The following is a 17,120-nucleotide window of genomic DNA, read 5'->3' as shown; positions in this document are numbered from 1 at the left end:
AAAGAGACTCTAGTATACACTAGGCAATCCTCCACACTTCCACCTGAAATTATATCTTTATCACTTAAGTCTCAGCAACTGTTCCTTGATTAGATCCGGTCCAATATGCACTAAGAAAAAAAATTGGGCTTTGCAAATACATGGTTTGAACACATCTTAAAAGTGCTACAGTGCACAGTGGACAGGGGAGGGGACAATATGGATAACAGGCAAAGCTCATTAACAGTGACCTATCATAGAAACAGGGAATACAAGCCTCAGAGATTACATAAGCATGTCCCCCACGTCCCACATCACAAGAATAAAACATAAGTTCTAAGCAAGCATTTTTGTGGATCAATATCCAAGAACACTCCTTTATTTTAAAAGATGAGTAGCACAGCTTTGTGTTATACTAAGAAGGGAAGGGAAACTGTAACTGTATAAAGTCATTTGCTGTGGAAATTTTATATACCCCATATGCAAAGAGACCTGAAAAACCTGGTTTTCTGGATTTTAGTGGCATCTGAAGATAATAAAGAATACCATCCATGCCTCCCTAGGACAGAAACCAAGAAAACATAAATGTATAAACAACTCCCACTAAAATACGCCACCTCCCACCACAGCTTATTTTATTATTTCTTGCTGATTAATACACTCCTGGCTACTTTAAGAATGACTGTATTATTCAATCTACTTTGTGCCTCATGCATTATGTAAAAAAAAAAAAAAAAAAATCTTTAAGAAGATAACTTTACCAGCACATCTATCCATATAAAGCTCTCAAGAAATGGTTAAAAATTGAAAAATGATGATCTGAAATAGGCAGAGACTTTGAATGCATAGACATGATCAGCAAAGCCCTCCACCCAATCTGCGGTCTCCAAATTCTTGTCCCTACTATTCCGCCTAAGTACCATAAAGCTACAGACATCTCCTGTAGTGCTCAGGAATGCTGCCCATGCAAGCATGTAATAGAATATGGACTGTGGAAAGAGTATTTGTGGCACTTTTGAATGGTCAGATACTTCTTCCAGGAAGTGTGGCTGAGAATGATTATTTTATATAAACGCACTTCAACAAGAAGTAGCTAAGACATCAACAGCTTTTATTATACACCACTGCACTTCAGCAGAAAGAAATGAGAAAAGGCACTCTCCCAAAAGGTCCCAAGGACATCATCACCAACCTGTTTGCCAGGTCACTAATGATGAGGCGGCAATGAGGCTGTCCGCAAACTAGAAATACTAAATTGATGCGGTATGATCTCCCCCCTTCCTCCCCAGCAAGGCCAAAGTGCTAGCAAGCTGCATCAATGACCTCTCCCATAACAGTCTACTGCATAATACAAAACCACACCTGCCTCCTATACAGGACATCCGGTAGAGCTGAATGAACAGATGCAGTAACCAGGACTGCCATCTTCTTCCTAATGCCTTCTTCCTTCTTTTGGTTAACAGATACAGCCACAACCTCAAATGTCCAGCACTGTTTGTAGCTCTGTTCCTGGCCTCAAGGACAACATTTCATTTTCATTCTTGTGCCATTCCATCAGCCTGATGCGTCACAGGTCAGTTTGGTTTTGCCCACTGCTGCTGGATATTCCACTACACTCCACCTTTCTCTGAATCTAGATGATATTTTAAGTGTTTCATTAAAATTACACAGGTGTTGGGTTGTGACCAGTCACCTCCTATATGTGGCTTTGTTGATATACCAAACTTACCTTCAAAAAGAAATTTTAACTTCAATCTGAATCTATGATTGCAGGATTTCAAAATTTTGCATCAAATTTTGTACAGACACAACATCCTTAAGACCTAATAAAAATCCAAATTATATTAGTTCTCACTCTGTTCTCAGTAAAATTTAATACACTCGAGTTTTTTTTTAAGGACTTTACTCATTTCAAGGAATTCTTAGCCCTCTGATTTTTCCAGCTAGGAAAAGGTTAATTTGTGAAAAACAATGTTGACTTTAATACTATTAAGGATTGTAAAGATTTTTAGTTAAAACTTTTCAGTACAACTTAAAGTATTGGGTTCACCTCATTTTTGGAGAGCAGAAGGGTGAATACATATAAAAGGATAATACTGGAAGACCCATAACTACACGTTAATTGAATTTAACTCTAAAAAGATATTGCCTCAAATCAACGTAAACAAAGACCATGTTTTCTTTTTAAAATATTATCTCCCTGTGTTCTATCACATAAAAGGGGCACATTTCCTATTTTCTGGACCCCACAAATGTAATCTGAAAAATGGGGCAAGTAGATAAATGTAGTGACAGTGAATATTTCATTTAAATCACTGTATCCTCAGGTGCATGCAATAATCAAAGATGCAAAAAAACTGCACAAACAAGTTGTTTTGTTTTTAAGAGAATGTTTAATGGAATTTTATAATCAAGGGATAATTAGTGACATCACCAGAGTGAACATTCTACTGATTAACTAGTGATTCATGCTGAGCTCACATGAACTTAAAAACCCAGGTTAAGCTGGTTGAAGTGTGGCAACATGTTCCAATTGAGAGACAGACTGAAGAATCATAAAGAGTGTGAGGGCCACACATGCTAAGGAGCCAAGCACACTGGATGATTCACAAAGTGACAGAAACAGGGATCTACATCAATTCCTAAAGACTGAGCTCAGAAAAAGGGAGGGAGGGAGAGATTCTATTTAAGCTAACTAGCAGATTACTTTTGGCAATCACAAGTTATCTTGTGATTGCCAAAAGTAAAATAAAATAAAACAAATCATGTTATATGTTCAACCAACTTTCTACTAGCAACCATTTCAGGAATGGAATTTATTTTGTGACATTACTCTTGATCTCTGTATAATCCCATCTTTATTTAAAATACATCTATTATCTAGCAGATCTAGTTAAGTAAAATGCTTCAACAGAATAGATCACAAAAATGAAATACCAATAAAATCTATTTCCCTAAAGAAAATGTACTTCTGTAATATTTATGACATTATTCATTAGAAAGCTTTTCTTTTATCGAAACAATAGTTTACCCAATAAATCCCATATTTAAATACTTCATTATTCCCTAAATATCAGATTGAATTTTTATGTCTACTCTAAACTTATCTATGAAAGTACTTCCCAAAGTTTTCATATTACATTGCGATAGGGATTTTTTCCCATTGTAAAAGCAGAATATAAATAGTAATTGCATTTTTACACTTAACGAGTAAAATGAGGGGGAAAGTCCCTCTTTCCCCATCTATCTAATTACCCTTTCTATTATCCTACATTACGCTCAGTATATTCTTTTTATCTTAGTCTTTTTATAATATTCTAGGTCTACTCTTTAAACAACTTTTGAAAATACCTGTGAAAAATCTATGTGCCCCAGTACATTTTAAATGTGTTAACAATTTAAAATGTAGCTTCAACTAATACTACTTATATCTGTATAGTTTAAAAGTGCTGTGTATATATGCATTTCAACTAAAGAAAATGTACTAATTGACTGTTTAATTTCAGGTTTGACAATTATAAATTAATATGTATTTTGCACAATTACTGATTGCCTTAAATAAGCAAAGAAAATGCTCATATCTCGCTGAAAGTTTTAAGTTCCTATCTCACGAGGGGGGAAAAAAATCTGTTTAACCCTAAAAACATTTGTGTGTATTATACAAACAACTTCCAAGTTTTATAACAGGTCAATCTTCAACAACTTTCAAGGTAGCAAAGTTTCCCAATGGAGAGATGATCTCTCCATAAAACGGTAACTTAATTATCTGTACATAATTACACAATATAAACCAAGAGGCAGAGAACTAGATAGAGACTATGCATTCTAAGTACCAACACTTTAAGTCTATGCTTCTCTTGGCATTCTTTCTTGCTGCATTCCCATAGGAAAGACCTCAAAGATCTCCTGTTTAACCAAACCCACGGACTGGTATACTGATTGGACAATGACGGATAGCCTAAGTCACTGGAGAGAAAAGTAATCCTAAAGGAAATGCCTGTAGTCTACTGGTGCCAGAATATTTTGATGAGTGGCTCCTCTGCAAAGGGCTGGGTGTGGGCCCTGCTAGCTGACTTTACAGACCTACAGCTTCCACAGAGTGCAATGCTGACTAAAGGTTTTAGACTCACCTTCATTTTCATGAAGGGAAAAGGCAAAAGATACCTCTCTTTAATGGCTTTCACATCTATTTCTCTTAATTCTCCCTGGCCACTATCATCACTGGCCTAGATTACTCCTGACAAGTCTTCCATACCTCTGGCAACACCCCACAAACATACACATACCATATTTAGACAGACGCACAAAATCATACCCATGCACCCAGGCCACTCTCAAGGTGACCAAATAATCTTTCACATTAAAGAAAATCATATCACTGCCCACTCAAGGTTCTTCAATAGCTCGCCAGGATAAAAGCACTCAGTATAAAAGTCCAAAGTCCCAAGCATTACCTATAAAGCCCTATGCATCAACAACTAATCTCACCATCTAAGCTTCATCTCTAGGTGATACCCCTTCACAGTCTACAAATTGACCCCAGTGAACTTTCAGTTCCTCAAATGTGTAATACTCTCTCATCCAGGCCTTCACCTGCCTGAAAGAAACACTCTTCTCCCTATTTCCATTCTCTCTTGCAGGTCTAGGCTGCTGTCACTTCCTCCAAATTACCTTCCTTTACCTCCACATCATCTCCAGGGTAGGCGCCCCTCCCATCATACCCTACCTATACCAATCATAACACACTTTACTGTAACTGTCACTTTACTTCTCTATGTCCCCTGCTCCCAGAGGATGGGGCCAAGTGCCCCCTTGTCCACCATTATATCAGAGGCACTCGAATATTCGTTGAATATACTCTAAGTTTACTCAGTGAACATAATATGAATGTCACCCATGCAATAAAAAAAACATTCAAAGTCAGTTATGATATGATGGAAACTAGGCAGCAATTTCATTATAATTTGGTATAAAATGCAAACTACACATGTGCCTACAAATACCTTTAGGAAAAGCTAAAACATTACATATTAAAACACTTTTCACCATAAAAAATATTAAGTTTTGTGGTGACTACTCCTGTTAGGCAAATTACAATTCATAAAAAGTACCAGAATAAAAGAAGTACCAGAATAAAAGTATCAAAAAAGTAGTCCTGGTTGCTTATAGGTGAAGTATGGCATCAGTGAAACTATCCCTTTCTGCCTGCTACTGCCAAAAATTCTCTTGGCATTACTTAAAGAACTCCACTGACTAAAGGTAAAAGGCTATTCCAATTCCTTAGTTTCTGAGTCTTGATATGTCTTTCAACAAAGGGTTCCACTCATAATAATGGTCCCAAGGGCATAAACATGTTGCCAGGAAATAGACTTCTGCTACATCCCAGGCATTAGCTACCACTGGCAGTTACTTTCTTAGAGACACACGTTTTCTTATAATGAGTTACAATCCGAGGCTTATGACACCAGATTTTTCCAGGGCTACAGACTGATGTCATAAACAAGATGGTACTAAGCACTCTAAAGAGCTCACCAGCTCCACCCTAAACTCCACGTATGCCAGAAGCAAGTTATCCACCCTCTCTAAGCCTCAGTTCCCCTACCTATAAAGAGATAATAGTTCCTTTTGTCACAACTCTTAAATTTGCAAAATTCCACAGAAAGCTACATTAAGATCCACTTTCTAATCTTTCTCTGGCACTCCCAAAATCACAGCCTTAATCTCCACCTTAACCATTCCTAAGATTTTCCTGAAAGATAACAAAGATAAAATACTTCAATACATCTTCCTAAGATGTCTTCATCAGAAATAATCATTTCCTTACTGCCTCTATGCAACTCCAAAATATTCCAAGTCTTTGGAAAATGAAACAAAAAGAAAAAAGGTCTCAATCACAAAGTTGGCCTTCCAAGTCTCTAGTTTCCTTACAACAGAACTAGACTTATAAAGTTTAAGATGAAGGCACCTGTTAGGTAGGAGAGGTGACAATCTATGAAACTTATGTTCCCAGGAGAATCTTAACTACATAGGTGGGAAAGTTGATTTCCCACCTCATATTTTTCTACTCTAACACAGATGGCCAAATAATAATATATAATATTATTGGCCAATAATAATATAGGCTGGCCAACATGAGTATTTTTATCATTTAAAAAAAAAAAAAACCTGGGAAAGAAGGGAATTTGAGCCAATTGAGCAAATTGGCTCTCACGTTCCCAAGCCAGGCTGATTTGAGGTTTTTCTTCGAACAAGGAAATTATACAGATCTTCGGAAACGTGTTTTAAATAAAGGTGATACCTCAACAGTCTTATAACTTTACCCCCACCTAGATTCTGGGCTCGATTTCTAAAACTAAGTGATGTGTGAACAGCTTCCTAAAAGCAAATGGGGCACTAGGATATAATTTAGGAAGTGATGATGCAAGTCTCTGGGGGACAGGGAGGAGGGGAGGTGAAAAAGTCAGAGGAAATACCCTCCCGGTGCCTGGGCACCAACTCATACCAAGGGATCGGGGACGAAGGGTTGGCCTCCACATGCCAAGGAAAGGGGGCACCCCAGCTCCACCGGAGGTGCCAACGCCACCCCCTCAACCCTACTCGCTGCCCTGCCCCCCTCACCGGTGGCCCCAGTGGCCCAGACTGGCCCGAGCCTCGGGCAAGCGAGTCCCAGAGGGTAGCAGCGCACCCTGGGCAGGGCCTTCTCTGCCCACCCCCACCCCTCACTCCTCACCCAGCGCCCCTCCCTGGGACTCGGCCCCTGCCCCCACCCCGTAGGCCCGGCTTGGGCCCAGTCCCTAGGGTTCAGGCCTTCCCGGGCCCCGAGGCCTGCCCAGACAGCCCCGGCGCCCGCGCCCCCGACCCCCGCCCCCACCCGGTCGGGCACTTACCCCCAGAAGCCGCAGGGACAGCGAGGAGGCAGGCTGGGCGCTTTGCTGCGCTCGCTCCCGGCGTCTCCCATGGTGCTCGGCGGCGGCAGCAGCGGAGCTCGGCGGCGGCAGCGGTGGCGGCGGCTGGGCCTGGGCCCCGCTCGAAGGAGGCGGCGGCGGCGGCGGCGACGGCAGGGGGCTCGGGGCGGGGGAAGGGGGAGGGAGCGGGCGCGCGGGCGGGCGCGAGTCCGGGGCTCCGAGCCGGGATTCCAGGCCGGTCAGCTGGAGGCGGGCCGCACCACTCGGCCGGCGGATACGGGGGGGCCGGGGGAGGTGCGGAGAAGAGGGAGGGGAGCGGAGGAGGAGGGGCGTGAGGGTTAACCGAGGACTGCAGGGGAGAAGGGAAGACCGGCACCCTCGGCAGCTCCCACCGCCGCTCCCAGCCAGAGCGATGTCCCGTGCGGCGGCGCTGGGAAGGACCTGAGGTCCCCGCCAGCTCTGGCGTAGCAGCGGCCGCAGTGAAGCCCCAGGCCCCGCTCGCCCTCCCCTCCCCCGGCAGCTGCTCTGACCGGACAATGGCCGCTCCGCCCCTCCTAATGCACCCCTCCTAAGGAGTCACAATGGTCTCGCCCGGGGGAGCCAGGGAGCCACCGCCAAAGCCCAGCAGCTGATCAGCTGGGATCCGGGCGTGCCACTTTGTTCAGCCCCTGAAAGGAAGAGTATGGGGCTGTGAGCAAACCGAGAGCGGCAGGCTATCAATCGGCGACAGGCCTCTGCGGCTTTCATATTTTTGGAACTTTTAAAATCTGAAAAAAACTTATCTCCCATGCCCCGTCTGAAGAAGGGGGGGCGGACTTCTGAGTACTCGGGCGCGTTGCCTCCCCCCAAGTGTGAATGGTATGCCCCAACCGGGAGGGGAGGAGCAGATTAGTTGTTTAGGGTAAGTTGGGCCAGTCCCAGAGCGGCGGCCGAGCGCAGCGCATGCGCCCGGAGACCCGGTAACTAGGTACGGGGAGGGCCTTGGAGGAAGCGCTTCTAAATCCGGAAGTGGGTCCTGGTCCCCTGACTGCTGGGGTCTTTCAGCTTCGGAGAGCTCCCTGAACCGGCATCTGTGGGTCCTGGGTGATACCGGGGAGCATTTGTCCACAAACTGCCAACCCCTTAGAAATCTCTCTTCCCAGTACCCCCATACCCGACCCACTCTTCCAGTTCCACCCTTGGAACTGGTCTTCTCTTGGCAGTACTGAACTGGGGAATGTCCCTCCTTTCCTCCACCCCAGGAAGGGTGGAGGGCTGAAAGTAGTGTCGGTGCCCCTCCTCCCCTACCGGTGCCCTCATCCTCAGAGACACAAATACACTCGCTATGCCTAGATTAGGAGAACCTCTCTCCGTGGACTTATTTGGTTCTTGAAGGGAAGCTATGACCTATCAGTGATGGAAATTGATAAGTGACCAAAGAAGTTTGAACCACTAAAAAAATGAGCCCTTTAGAACTCCTTGTCTTGAGTTCTGAACTCCAGCCAAATGTGAGCAGCCTATTGTTGGTGACTAATTTGAACACAGAGGGAACTTCCACCGGACCTCCTGCAGAGTTGACCTGCAGATGAGGCCCTTGTGGGTGAACTTTTCAGTTCCTGATCCTTCCAGGAAAGCTTCCTGGCTCTTAGAAAAAGCTGCCGTGTATTCCCACCCGGTGGGAACACCAGAACCTGAAAGGGTATTGCCTAGATTAATTTTATTACCAAATGTTATTTTATTTCTGTATATACCATTCTGTGTGTGCATGTTCTGTGGACTTGTTAACATTGATGTCACTTTTGGCCTCTAAAGAGCAGGAATCACATTTAGCTTATTGTCCTAAAGATGCTGCTGATGGTGAAGACAACAGTCAAGCCATTTAAAGCCAAATCACCCCCAAATGTGAATGCTGATTTATTTCGTGTAATATGTAGTTAGTTTTAACTGGATTTTTACAAACCTTCGATAAATATTTCTTTCAAAAGTCCATAGAATAGATGAAGCCATACAGCACACCTAGCTGTCGTTATACTCATATTGCCCTTAAATCCTCAATCTTCTCTTAAACCGACATAAAATCGTCACATTCATGGAAGACTTAGCCTATGAGTTTAACAAACAGATGAAGTGAACATCTTGATGATTTTCTTTTATCTATGAAAAAGGAAGCCGTAAAACCAAAAGGAAACTTATACATAAAACATGATCATTTGTTATCTTACAAACTGCTTGCCTACCTACTTGCCTGTATGCCCTTTATTTAAACGAGCAAGCATTTATAGAGTAGCCAGTATTTCCTAACGCTGTGTCCCTCCTATTCCCCTCTGCCCCAACTGCCCTTTCTCTCTCTTGCCCAGCACACACCTACTTCAGGGGCATGTTACCCCCTTCAGTGCCTTCCAGACTAACAAGGGAGAATTGGTCCCTCCTTCCTCTGTCCATGTAATCTCTATTATAGGACCAGGAAATTTACATGTTTGTCTCTTCTCACAAAATCTAGCTCCAAAAAGACTACCTCTTGGAAAAAACTGCTGTGTACCTCCAACTTGGGGATACAAGAGCCTCAGAGGGTATTACCTATATTAACTTTATTACCAAATGCTATTTTGTTCCTATACCATTCCATTTGTGCATTCTCTGTGGACTTGTGTGGTCCACAAATCTCTCTGGGATTGAACTGAAGCAAACTCAAACCATGTTTGCCAAGCAGAAGAGTGAATCTGATAAAAGTCACTCTTAATTAAGGCTCTTTTGTCTGCAAGTAGCAGAAAGCCACTAAAACTTATTCATGCCAAAAAAAAAAATTATTGAAGGAAATAATCTTAGAGAACCCAAGGGCACAGAGAGCAACAAGATCTCATGAAGAACTGGAATGAGAATCTAAAATATCAACAGAAAGCCAAGTAGCTATTCCTTCATCATCTCTTTTTCTCTGTAGTCAAATGTTCTTCCATCTTTACTTCTTTCTACAGAACTGCTTTATTCTTTTCTGGAGACCTGCCTTTACTGCTTCTCTGGAAACATAGTAGAACATGACTATCCAAGCTTACCTAGCCTCACTTCAAGAACCAGAAGAGATTAATTCGTATCTATGAATCCTAATTCCCAGGAGAAAACCTTATTGGTCTTATATCAGGTTGTCTATTCTTGGTACAGTCACCTTTAGCCAATTGAGCAGTATGTTGTCAAGACCCTTTGTTTTGTAATGCAAACATGACTGCCAGAGGCCCATCCTTGTGGCCTGTAGTTCTCAAAGGTCAGTTATGTTCTTGGCAAAGATTCCAAAAGATGTCTACCACCAAAAAAGGAATAAATTACAGGCTGAAATTCAAAAGCATAGAGAATAATGGACATGTTCAAGAATTTCCCAACAAACTAATTCCTACTTAAACTATTTCAGGCTTCAATTTAAATGATACTTCCTCAAAGAAGCCTTCATTTATAAACTTGATACCCCCAACTTGAATTAAAATTATGTTGTCCCATGTTTATCTACTGTTGCATCCTTTTCCTTTGTAATACCGATCACAGTTTATAATGAAATATTCGTGTGTCTCCTCTCCAAATATCATGTATGTTTTGTTCACTGCTATAAACACAATGACCAGGGCACATTTGGTATGGCATTCCATAAACACTTGTTGAATAAATTAAAAGGCACAATAATTTGTTAATTAATTTGAGACCTATATATGAGTTGGCACCCTAATCAGACTATCCTGGGGCAAAGTGTCCATCACCACACACTTTCCTAGAAGACTGACACTCTGTGAGCTTTTTCGTCATACTGTAGTTTTATGAAATAAGACCCGGTGTTCACCTGCTTCCTCTTAAGATGTTCATAACCAGTTAACTCTTCGCTTTTAGTTCCTAAAGTTTCTATCTGAAGAGCCCTTGAGCCAGTTCCTATAACATGTCCACTTATTTGGCCAAAAACTCAGCTAACTCAAAATGTCAGGGCATCTCCAAATTAGGGCACCGAAGTATGAGGTAATTGGCAGAAGTACTTTTGTAATAATTGTCTTTTGACTATTTTCTAGCATGGATTACATTCCAGATAAACCTGTGATGTGACTCTTGGGGTAATTTGCAGTCAACATTGGCCCAAAAAGACCCCTGTACGTGTTCAGTAGGGTCTAGTAAAAGATAACATTAATGCTTCAGCAACCAGAGCTCTTGAAGTAGCAACTTGAGTTGTATGGGAAAGAGCAAGGTTACTCAAGGTCAAGGCCTGGCAGGCGCTGCTTTCTTGGTAATATATTTTTGAGTTCAAAGATCTCTTCCCTGGAAAATATAACCAAAAAGGAAGAGGTTTTAGAGAAAAAACAAATGGTCCTCCAACTCTGATTCTAGCCTTTACCCCACAACTCTAATTCCCATTTCAAACCCTTTCATCATAATAGTCAATCTTAATGTGGTATTAGCCCCAATATCCAATCCAAACACTAGCCTCAATCTTAATCTTAATCCTAATATTACCTCTAAAATTCAATCTTAGATTTCAAACCTAATCCCAACCCTGATTCTATGAGCTCCTTGCCTTGCTACTGGGTTATTTTCCCCAATTCTTCCTTCTTGTGTCCCTTGACCTACTAGGAACAGAGAACTCTGTTACACCCTGGACCCCTGGGAACAATAGGAGCCAGTTTCAATATTCCTAAAAAATAAAAGATTATTGGGCTACCAGAAAAAAGAGAAAATGGGACATCTCTCACCTGTGTAGGACAGAGACCCTGCCCAGTCACAGCTTGTCCTGTTGCCTAAATCAGGCATTGCTCAGCCTCTGTCAGTCAGGAAAAGTATAATCCAAGTCACCTGTGTGGACTCAGGAATGTGTAGTACCATTGGCCAAGAGCAAAAAATCTGAGACCCTTCTGCAAAATGATTATGTTAGATTAGATGAGTGGCTTTCAAACCGTGTTCTCAGAGCAAGAATTCTGGTTTCTACTCTCTTCCCTCACTTGGGCTGGTTTTCCCAAGGGCAGGCAGTTGTGGGGGTAAGAGAAGGGTGAGTTAAGTCTCTGAACCAGAACTTCTTTAGGGTTCCTTCTGGCCCTGGAGTTTTCTGATGTGCAGCTGATTCTTTTAGTCACTTACGGTCCAGTTGGCATGGATAAACTCTCAGAGCCAAGGGAAAAGAAGAGTAACCAAGCATACCCTTTTCCTCAGGAAAGTAAAAATAAATTAAATGAAGAGTAAGATGGGAAAGAGAGGAGAGAAGAAGAGAAAATTCTGCCATTTCATGTCCCATGTTTTCATGTTCATGAAGCAATTGCTGATTTCCCTGCTGCTCACACCCATCTTGGTGCGAAATTTGATTTTACTGACTTTTAAATTTCTTTTCAAGAATGGAAACATTGTTTTGCTCAGAAATACTTGACCTTTGTGGGGAAAACATTCCAATAATGAGAAAGCAAAAGTCCTCTTGAATATCACCCCCCTGAGATATCCTTTGTTAACAGTTTGGTATATAGCCCTCTAGGCTTTTCATTTTATATGGTTACATAAATGGAGTGATTAACACATCGCATTCAACTCTAGCTGATTATTTTGAATGTAGAAATATGCCATGAGCATCTTCCACATCTATGCATGTAGCTTTGTAGTATTGTAATGAAATATATTAAGATTCTCCGTGTGTGTGTATATATATACATATATATATGTATATATACACACAAACATATATATACACATATATATAAACACACACATATATATGTATATGTATATATCTTTGTTAGGATATATGAAACACTATATATAAAGCATATGTATGGTTATATATAAAGTAAAATATATGACGTTTATTTATATTTACTATATATATAAGAGATTTATTATAAAGAATTGGCTTATGTAGTTACAGAGGTAGAGGGGTCTCAAGATCTTCAGTCCAAAGGCCTGAGAACCAGGAGAGCCAATGGTATAAGTTCCAGACCAAGGCAAGAGAAGACTAATGTCCCAGCTGGAAGACCACCAGGCAGAGAACAAATTCTCTCTTGCCCAAATTTTTTATCTTTTCATGCCTTTAACAAGCCTGCCCATATTGGGAAGTGCAATCTGTTTTACTTAGTCTATGGATGCAAATGTTAATCTCACTCAGAAACACCCTCAGAGACATACTCAGAATGTTCAACCAAATATCTGGGCACTCTATGGCCTAATCAAGTTGACATAAAATTAACCATCACACTAAAATCATAGACTTAAAGTCAAGCTGCCCGAGTTCAAATATAGCTTAACCAAAACTATTAGATCAGACACTTTAGGGTAGTTACTGAGTGTCTCCATGCCTCAGTTTCCTTATGTGTTACAAAAGGTATCTGTAATGGGCTATGCTTTTCAACTGCTCAGTTTTTCTCTTTGGTGGTCCTACTTCTGTTCCCAGGCCTTCTCAGAAACACATACACTAACTAGGTCCAAACAGGGAGCCCTAGTCTCTGGCCATAAGAGTTCAGCTGTTTCAGGGAGAGCCAGTGTCCTTCCCTAACTGACTTGTTAGCTTTGCCCTCTGAAATTAAGTGTCCTTAGGGCCACATAAGCTCAGAATTGAGGGATCCTCCATGTGGAGCCAGGCTGCCTGGGAATCTGGACTTTTCAATTACAAACATTAATTTGTAACTGAAAATTAACATTTTTCAATTACATGGACCAATAATTCTTTGGACTTTTCAGTTACATGACCGATTTTTTTTTTCCTAATCTAATTTGAGTTAGGTTTCAGTATGTTTCAATGTGAAAAGTCCTGACTATGCATAATAGTTATCTACTTATGTCATAGGTTTATTGTGTAGATTAAATTATATAATCTATAAGGAAATCTTAACACAGTGTGTAGCACAGAGTAGAGAAGCTCCATAAAAATTTACCATTATTATTTTTTTTCTTTTAATGGCTGCTGGCCACTCTACAAAAGGGTGGGCCATTTAATGAATCCCCTCTTGACTCATTTATTATTCATTCATCTTTTCATTCAGCAGACACTGTGTATTAGGTAGGCACTGTTTCATGCATTAAGAATACAGTGCTGAATGAGACAGGTAAGTGTCCCTCCCTGCTCTAGTGGTACTTATCCTCTGATGGTAGAGGAGGACAATTAAAGAGTTTTTTAAATGTCCTGAAGGGAGGTCCAACTTTCTACTTTTATAAAAAAATTTTGTCCATTTATCCTTTTAATGTCTTGGATAAATTTTATAGAAACAGAAGTGCAATACTATTTTAGATTTGTTATATATGGCCAGACTTCCCTCCAGAAAGGTTGTATCAATTTACACTCCCTCCAAGAGTGAAGAAGGCAGATTTCCCTAAACTTCAGTAGCACTGGGATACTATTACTCTTTTTAATCACTGACGATGTAAAAGGTAAAAAAAAAAAAAAAGTCACCTAATGGATGCTTTAATTTGCATTATTTTGGTTATTAATCAGGTCTCTTCTCACAATATTTAGTTTTGGACTTACTTGAATTTATTTTTGTGTGGGTTTTGGATTTGTTTTTGTGTGCACAATCTTTGCATTACCTGTTTATTTCTTTTTCCATTTTTCTACAAGATTTTTTTTCTTATTTAGCTTAAGATAGTTATGTCGATATTAAGACTATTAACCTTTATCATATGTACTGCAAATTATTTCTCTGTCATTTGTCTCTTAATTGTATCTAGGCTTTCGATTCTCAAGAGTCTAAAATGCAGGGGAACTGTGTGAATTACCCTTGGCTAATATTTGAATTGCCCACATGGGCACTTTTTTCTTAAGGCCTCTAGTTACTGCTGATAGGTAAAAAAAAAAAAAAAGAAAAGGAGAAAATTAAAAGGGAAAAGATAGGAAATTGCAGAAAATAGAGGCAAGCCTATCCCCTCAGCCTGCCCAATTCCATCTCGTGTTGGTCAGGCTCAGCTCTGAGGCAAATGGCCACGGCCTCCATGGGTTAGCTCAGGCCCTAGACTTAGTGCTAGCCTGAGCTCCCTGAGATGAATCATCCAGGATGTAAGTTTTAGCCTTCCCAATTTCCTCTCTAGTGGTGTGGCCCTATAGCTCTGTTAGTCCCCAGGGGCTGGCCTGAAGTTTCCCATTAAGTCTCTTGCTTAGGTTGGCAAACATAATACCTAGGAGTGAATGACACCACATACGGCCAGGCTGGGCTCCAAGGACTGACCCAACAGGAAGAACCAAGGGTACTTAAGGAAGGGGGTGGGTAGGGTGGTTAGGAAAGTAGGATTAGGCTTTATGGTTAGGTTGAAATTAGGGAGGGAGCCAGAATTGGAGGGGTTGGGCTGGGGAGTCAGAAGTAGGTATTTAGAATGCCAAGTAGAACAAGTGACTCAAGGAAAAGGCATAGATGTCCAGGATGAGGTCAAAAAGCCAAGACTAGCGTCTTAGTTTGGATTTTTTTCTCCCCAAAAGTTGACCCTGAAGCAAAACCTGGGAAGTGCAGAGAACACTTCTAGGGGTGGCAAGGTAGCCAATAAAGGGTGTGTCATCGAGCCACCTATCACCGGGAATGACTAGAGCTTAGTGACTAGTCCTGTGAGGACTGCCTATGCAAAATCACACCTTGAAGTTATCTCGGCTGAGGCGGGGGAGACCGGGTATTTGTACACCTACTGCTGTTCATGGTTGACAGCTGCTCATAGCACTTCAGTCTGAATTTTGCTAGCAGAACGCCCTTTCCTGATTTCAGAGAAAGCCTTCAGACAAAAAGGTGCAGAGACTGGCTATTGGAAGTTAGTGGGAATACTCTGAAGTGATAAAGCCAAAGGGATACAGATGGGATACCTATATATCTTCCATGGCTGGGGACACTGTGTTTATATAGATTTTTGGGGGTGCGATATTTGATAAAATTATCCAGGGGCTTCTTTCTAAGGCTGTGATTAATCAAGTAAGCTAGCTACCTTCTGATTAAGAGTTAGGGAGCAGAGGTAAGATTAGAATAGGATCAAAGAATTAGGATCTCTTAAAGGCACGCAGAGAGACTTATTCACCCTGTCTGAAAAGCAAAGGGTGTGCCAGGGCAGGATTGCAGTCTGGTCTGTATTACTCCAAAGCCCATTAAGAGGATAGAGTGCAGGATGGCCTAGTGAAGGAAGAGAGGTATCCACAGGATACTTGCTGCCTGGGATTCTTCCCTGGCAGCCAAAGAGCAGAGCTAGGAGGAGGCCGTGCAGCTGCCATCTGTTCTCTTGGCTCCATTGCCTGGCAACTGCCCGCCCATGTCTGCTCTCTGCTCTAGAGGAGGATGCATTCCTCCGTGGCCCATCGGGCAGGACGACAAGCCATACCCTCGCCAGGGCTGTACCACATGATGGATTCAATGATTATGACTTTCTGATGTGGGGGCTGCTCAGTCATGTAGCAGACCCAAGCCCATCTGGTGTATCTTTCTTGAAAGAGTGCTTGAAGGAACAATCTGAATACTGCTCATGCTAGTAGGAGTGTGTACATGTACACACAGATATAGGTGTGTGTACGCAGATGTGAACTTGTGTGTGTGTGTGTGTGTGTGTGCATTTGCATATAGGTATGGTTGTGAGCATTGCAAGTTCAGAATCACTGTGGTTCTATTTTCTTCTCAGAGATCATTTAGCAAAGTAGTCATTGATAAATGATAATGTTATCATTTTTTGAGTACTTTTCATATGCCAGTAACTGTGGTCGGAGATTTACTCACACTAGTTATTATAGTAATATAAACCTTACAACTACCATGCAAGAGAAATTTTACCTTTCTCACTCTTCAGATGAGAAAACCAAAATTCTGAAGACTAAATTTGCTGCCCAAGGACTTAGTTTTTAAGCGGTAGAGTCAGGATTTAAGTCCATGTCTCTAATTTCACAATGCGTGATATTTAATTTCCATCTCTTCCTAAATATTCTCAGAATGAGAACGAACAAATAAAATACTACTAAGCATGACAATACGAATGATTCACATAAAACTAATGTTGAGCATAGTAAGTCAGACATAAAATTCCTACTACATGATTTTATCTATATAAAATTCAAAAACTGACAAAACTAGTCTATACTGTCAAGAGTTAGGAGGATGGTTATCCTTGCAAGGAGTAGGGAATGACTGCAAGGGGGCACCAGAGGAACTTCTGGGGTGGGGGTGGCTAGTAATAGGTAATATTTTATTTCTCGGCCTGGGTTCTGGTTACATGTATGTATTCGATTCATGTAAATTCATTAACTGTGTATGTATGATTTGTGCACTTTTCTGTATGAATGGTTCACCTCAAAAAAAAAATTCAAAG

At 41.4% G+C, this 17,120-nt stretch overlaps 1 protein-coding gene across 2 annotated transcripts in view; it reads right to left on the bottom strand.

Annotated features, from left to right (window-relative positions):
- Positions 1–7,166, bottom strand: part of ZFAND3 (zinc finger AN1-type containing 3) — a 316,314-nt gene extending 309,148 nt beyond the window's left edge. The window contains exon 1 of one of the 2 annotated variants that reach the window (XM_016152684.2): positions 6,867–7,166. In XM_016152684.2, the coding sequence (XP_016008170.1) occupies positions 6,867–6,937 (71 nt within the window). In that variant the 5' untranslated portion in view covers positions 6,938–7,166. The remainder of the gene's footprint in view (positions 1–6,866) is intronic. The other variant, XM_016152686.2, reaches the window with a different exon arrangement.
- Between the last annotated feature and the right edge of the window lie 9,954 nt (positions 7,167–17,120).

The sequence above is a fragment of the Rousettus aegyptiacus genome, unplaced genomic scaffold, assembly GCF_014176215.1.
Source record: "Rousettus aegyptiacus isolate mRouAeg1 unplaced genomic scaffold, mRouAeg1.p scaffold_m13_p_1, whole genome shotgun sequence".
Classification (NCBI taxonomy): Eukaryota; Metazoa; Chordata; class Mammalia; order Chiroptera; family Pteropodidae; genus Rousettus; species Rousettus aegyptiacus.
This window is presented reverse-complemented; position numbering and strand designations above follow the sequence as displayed.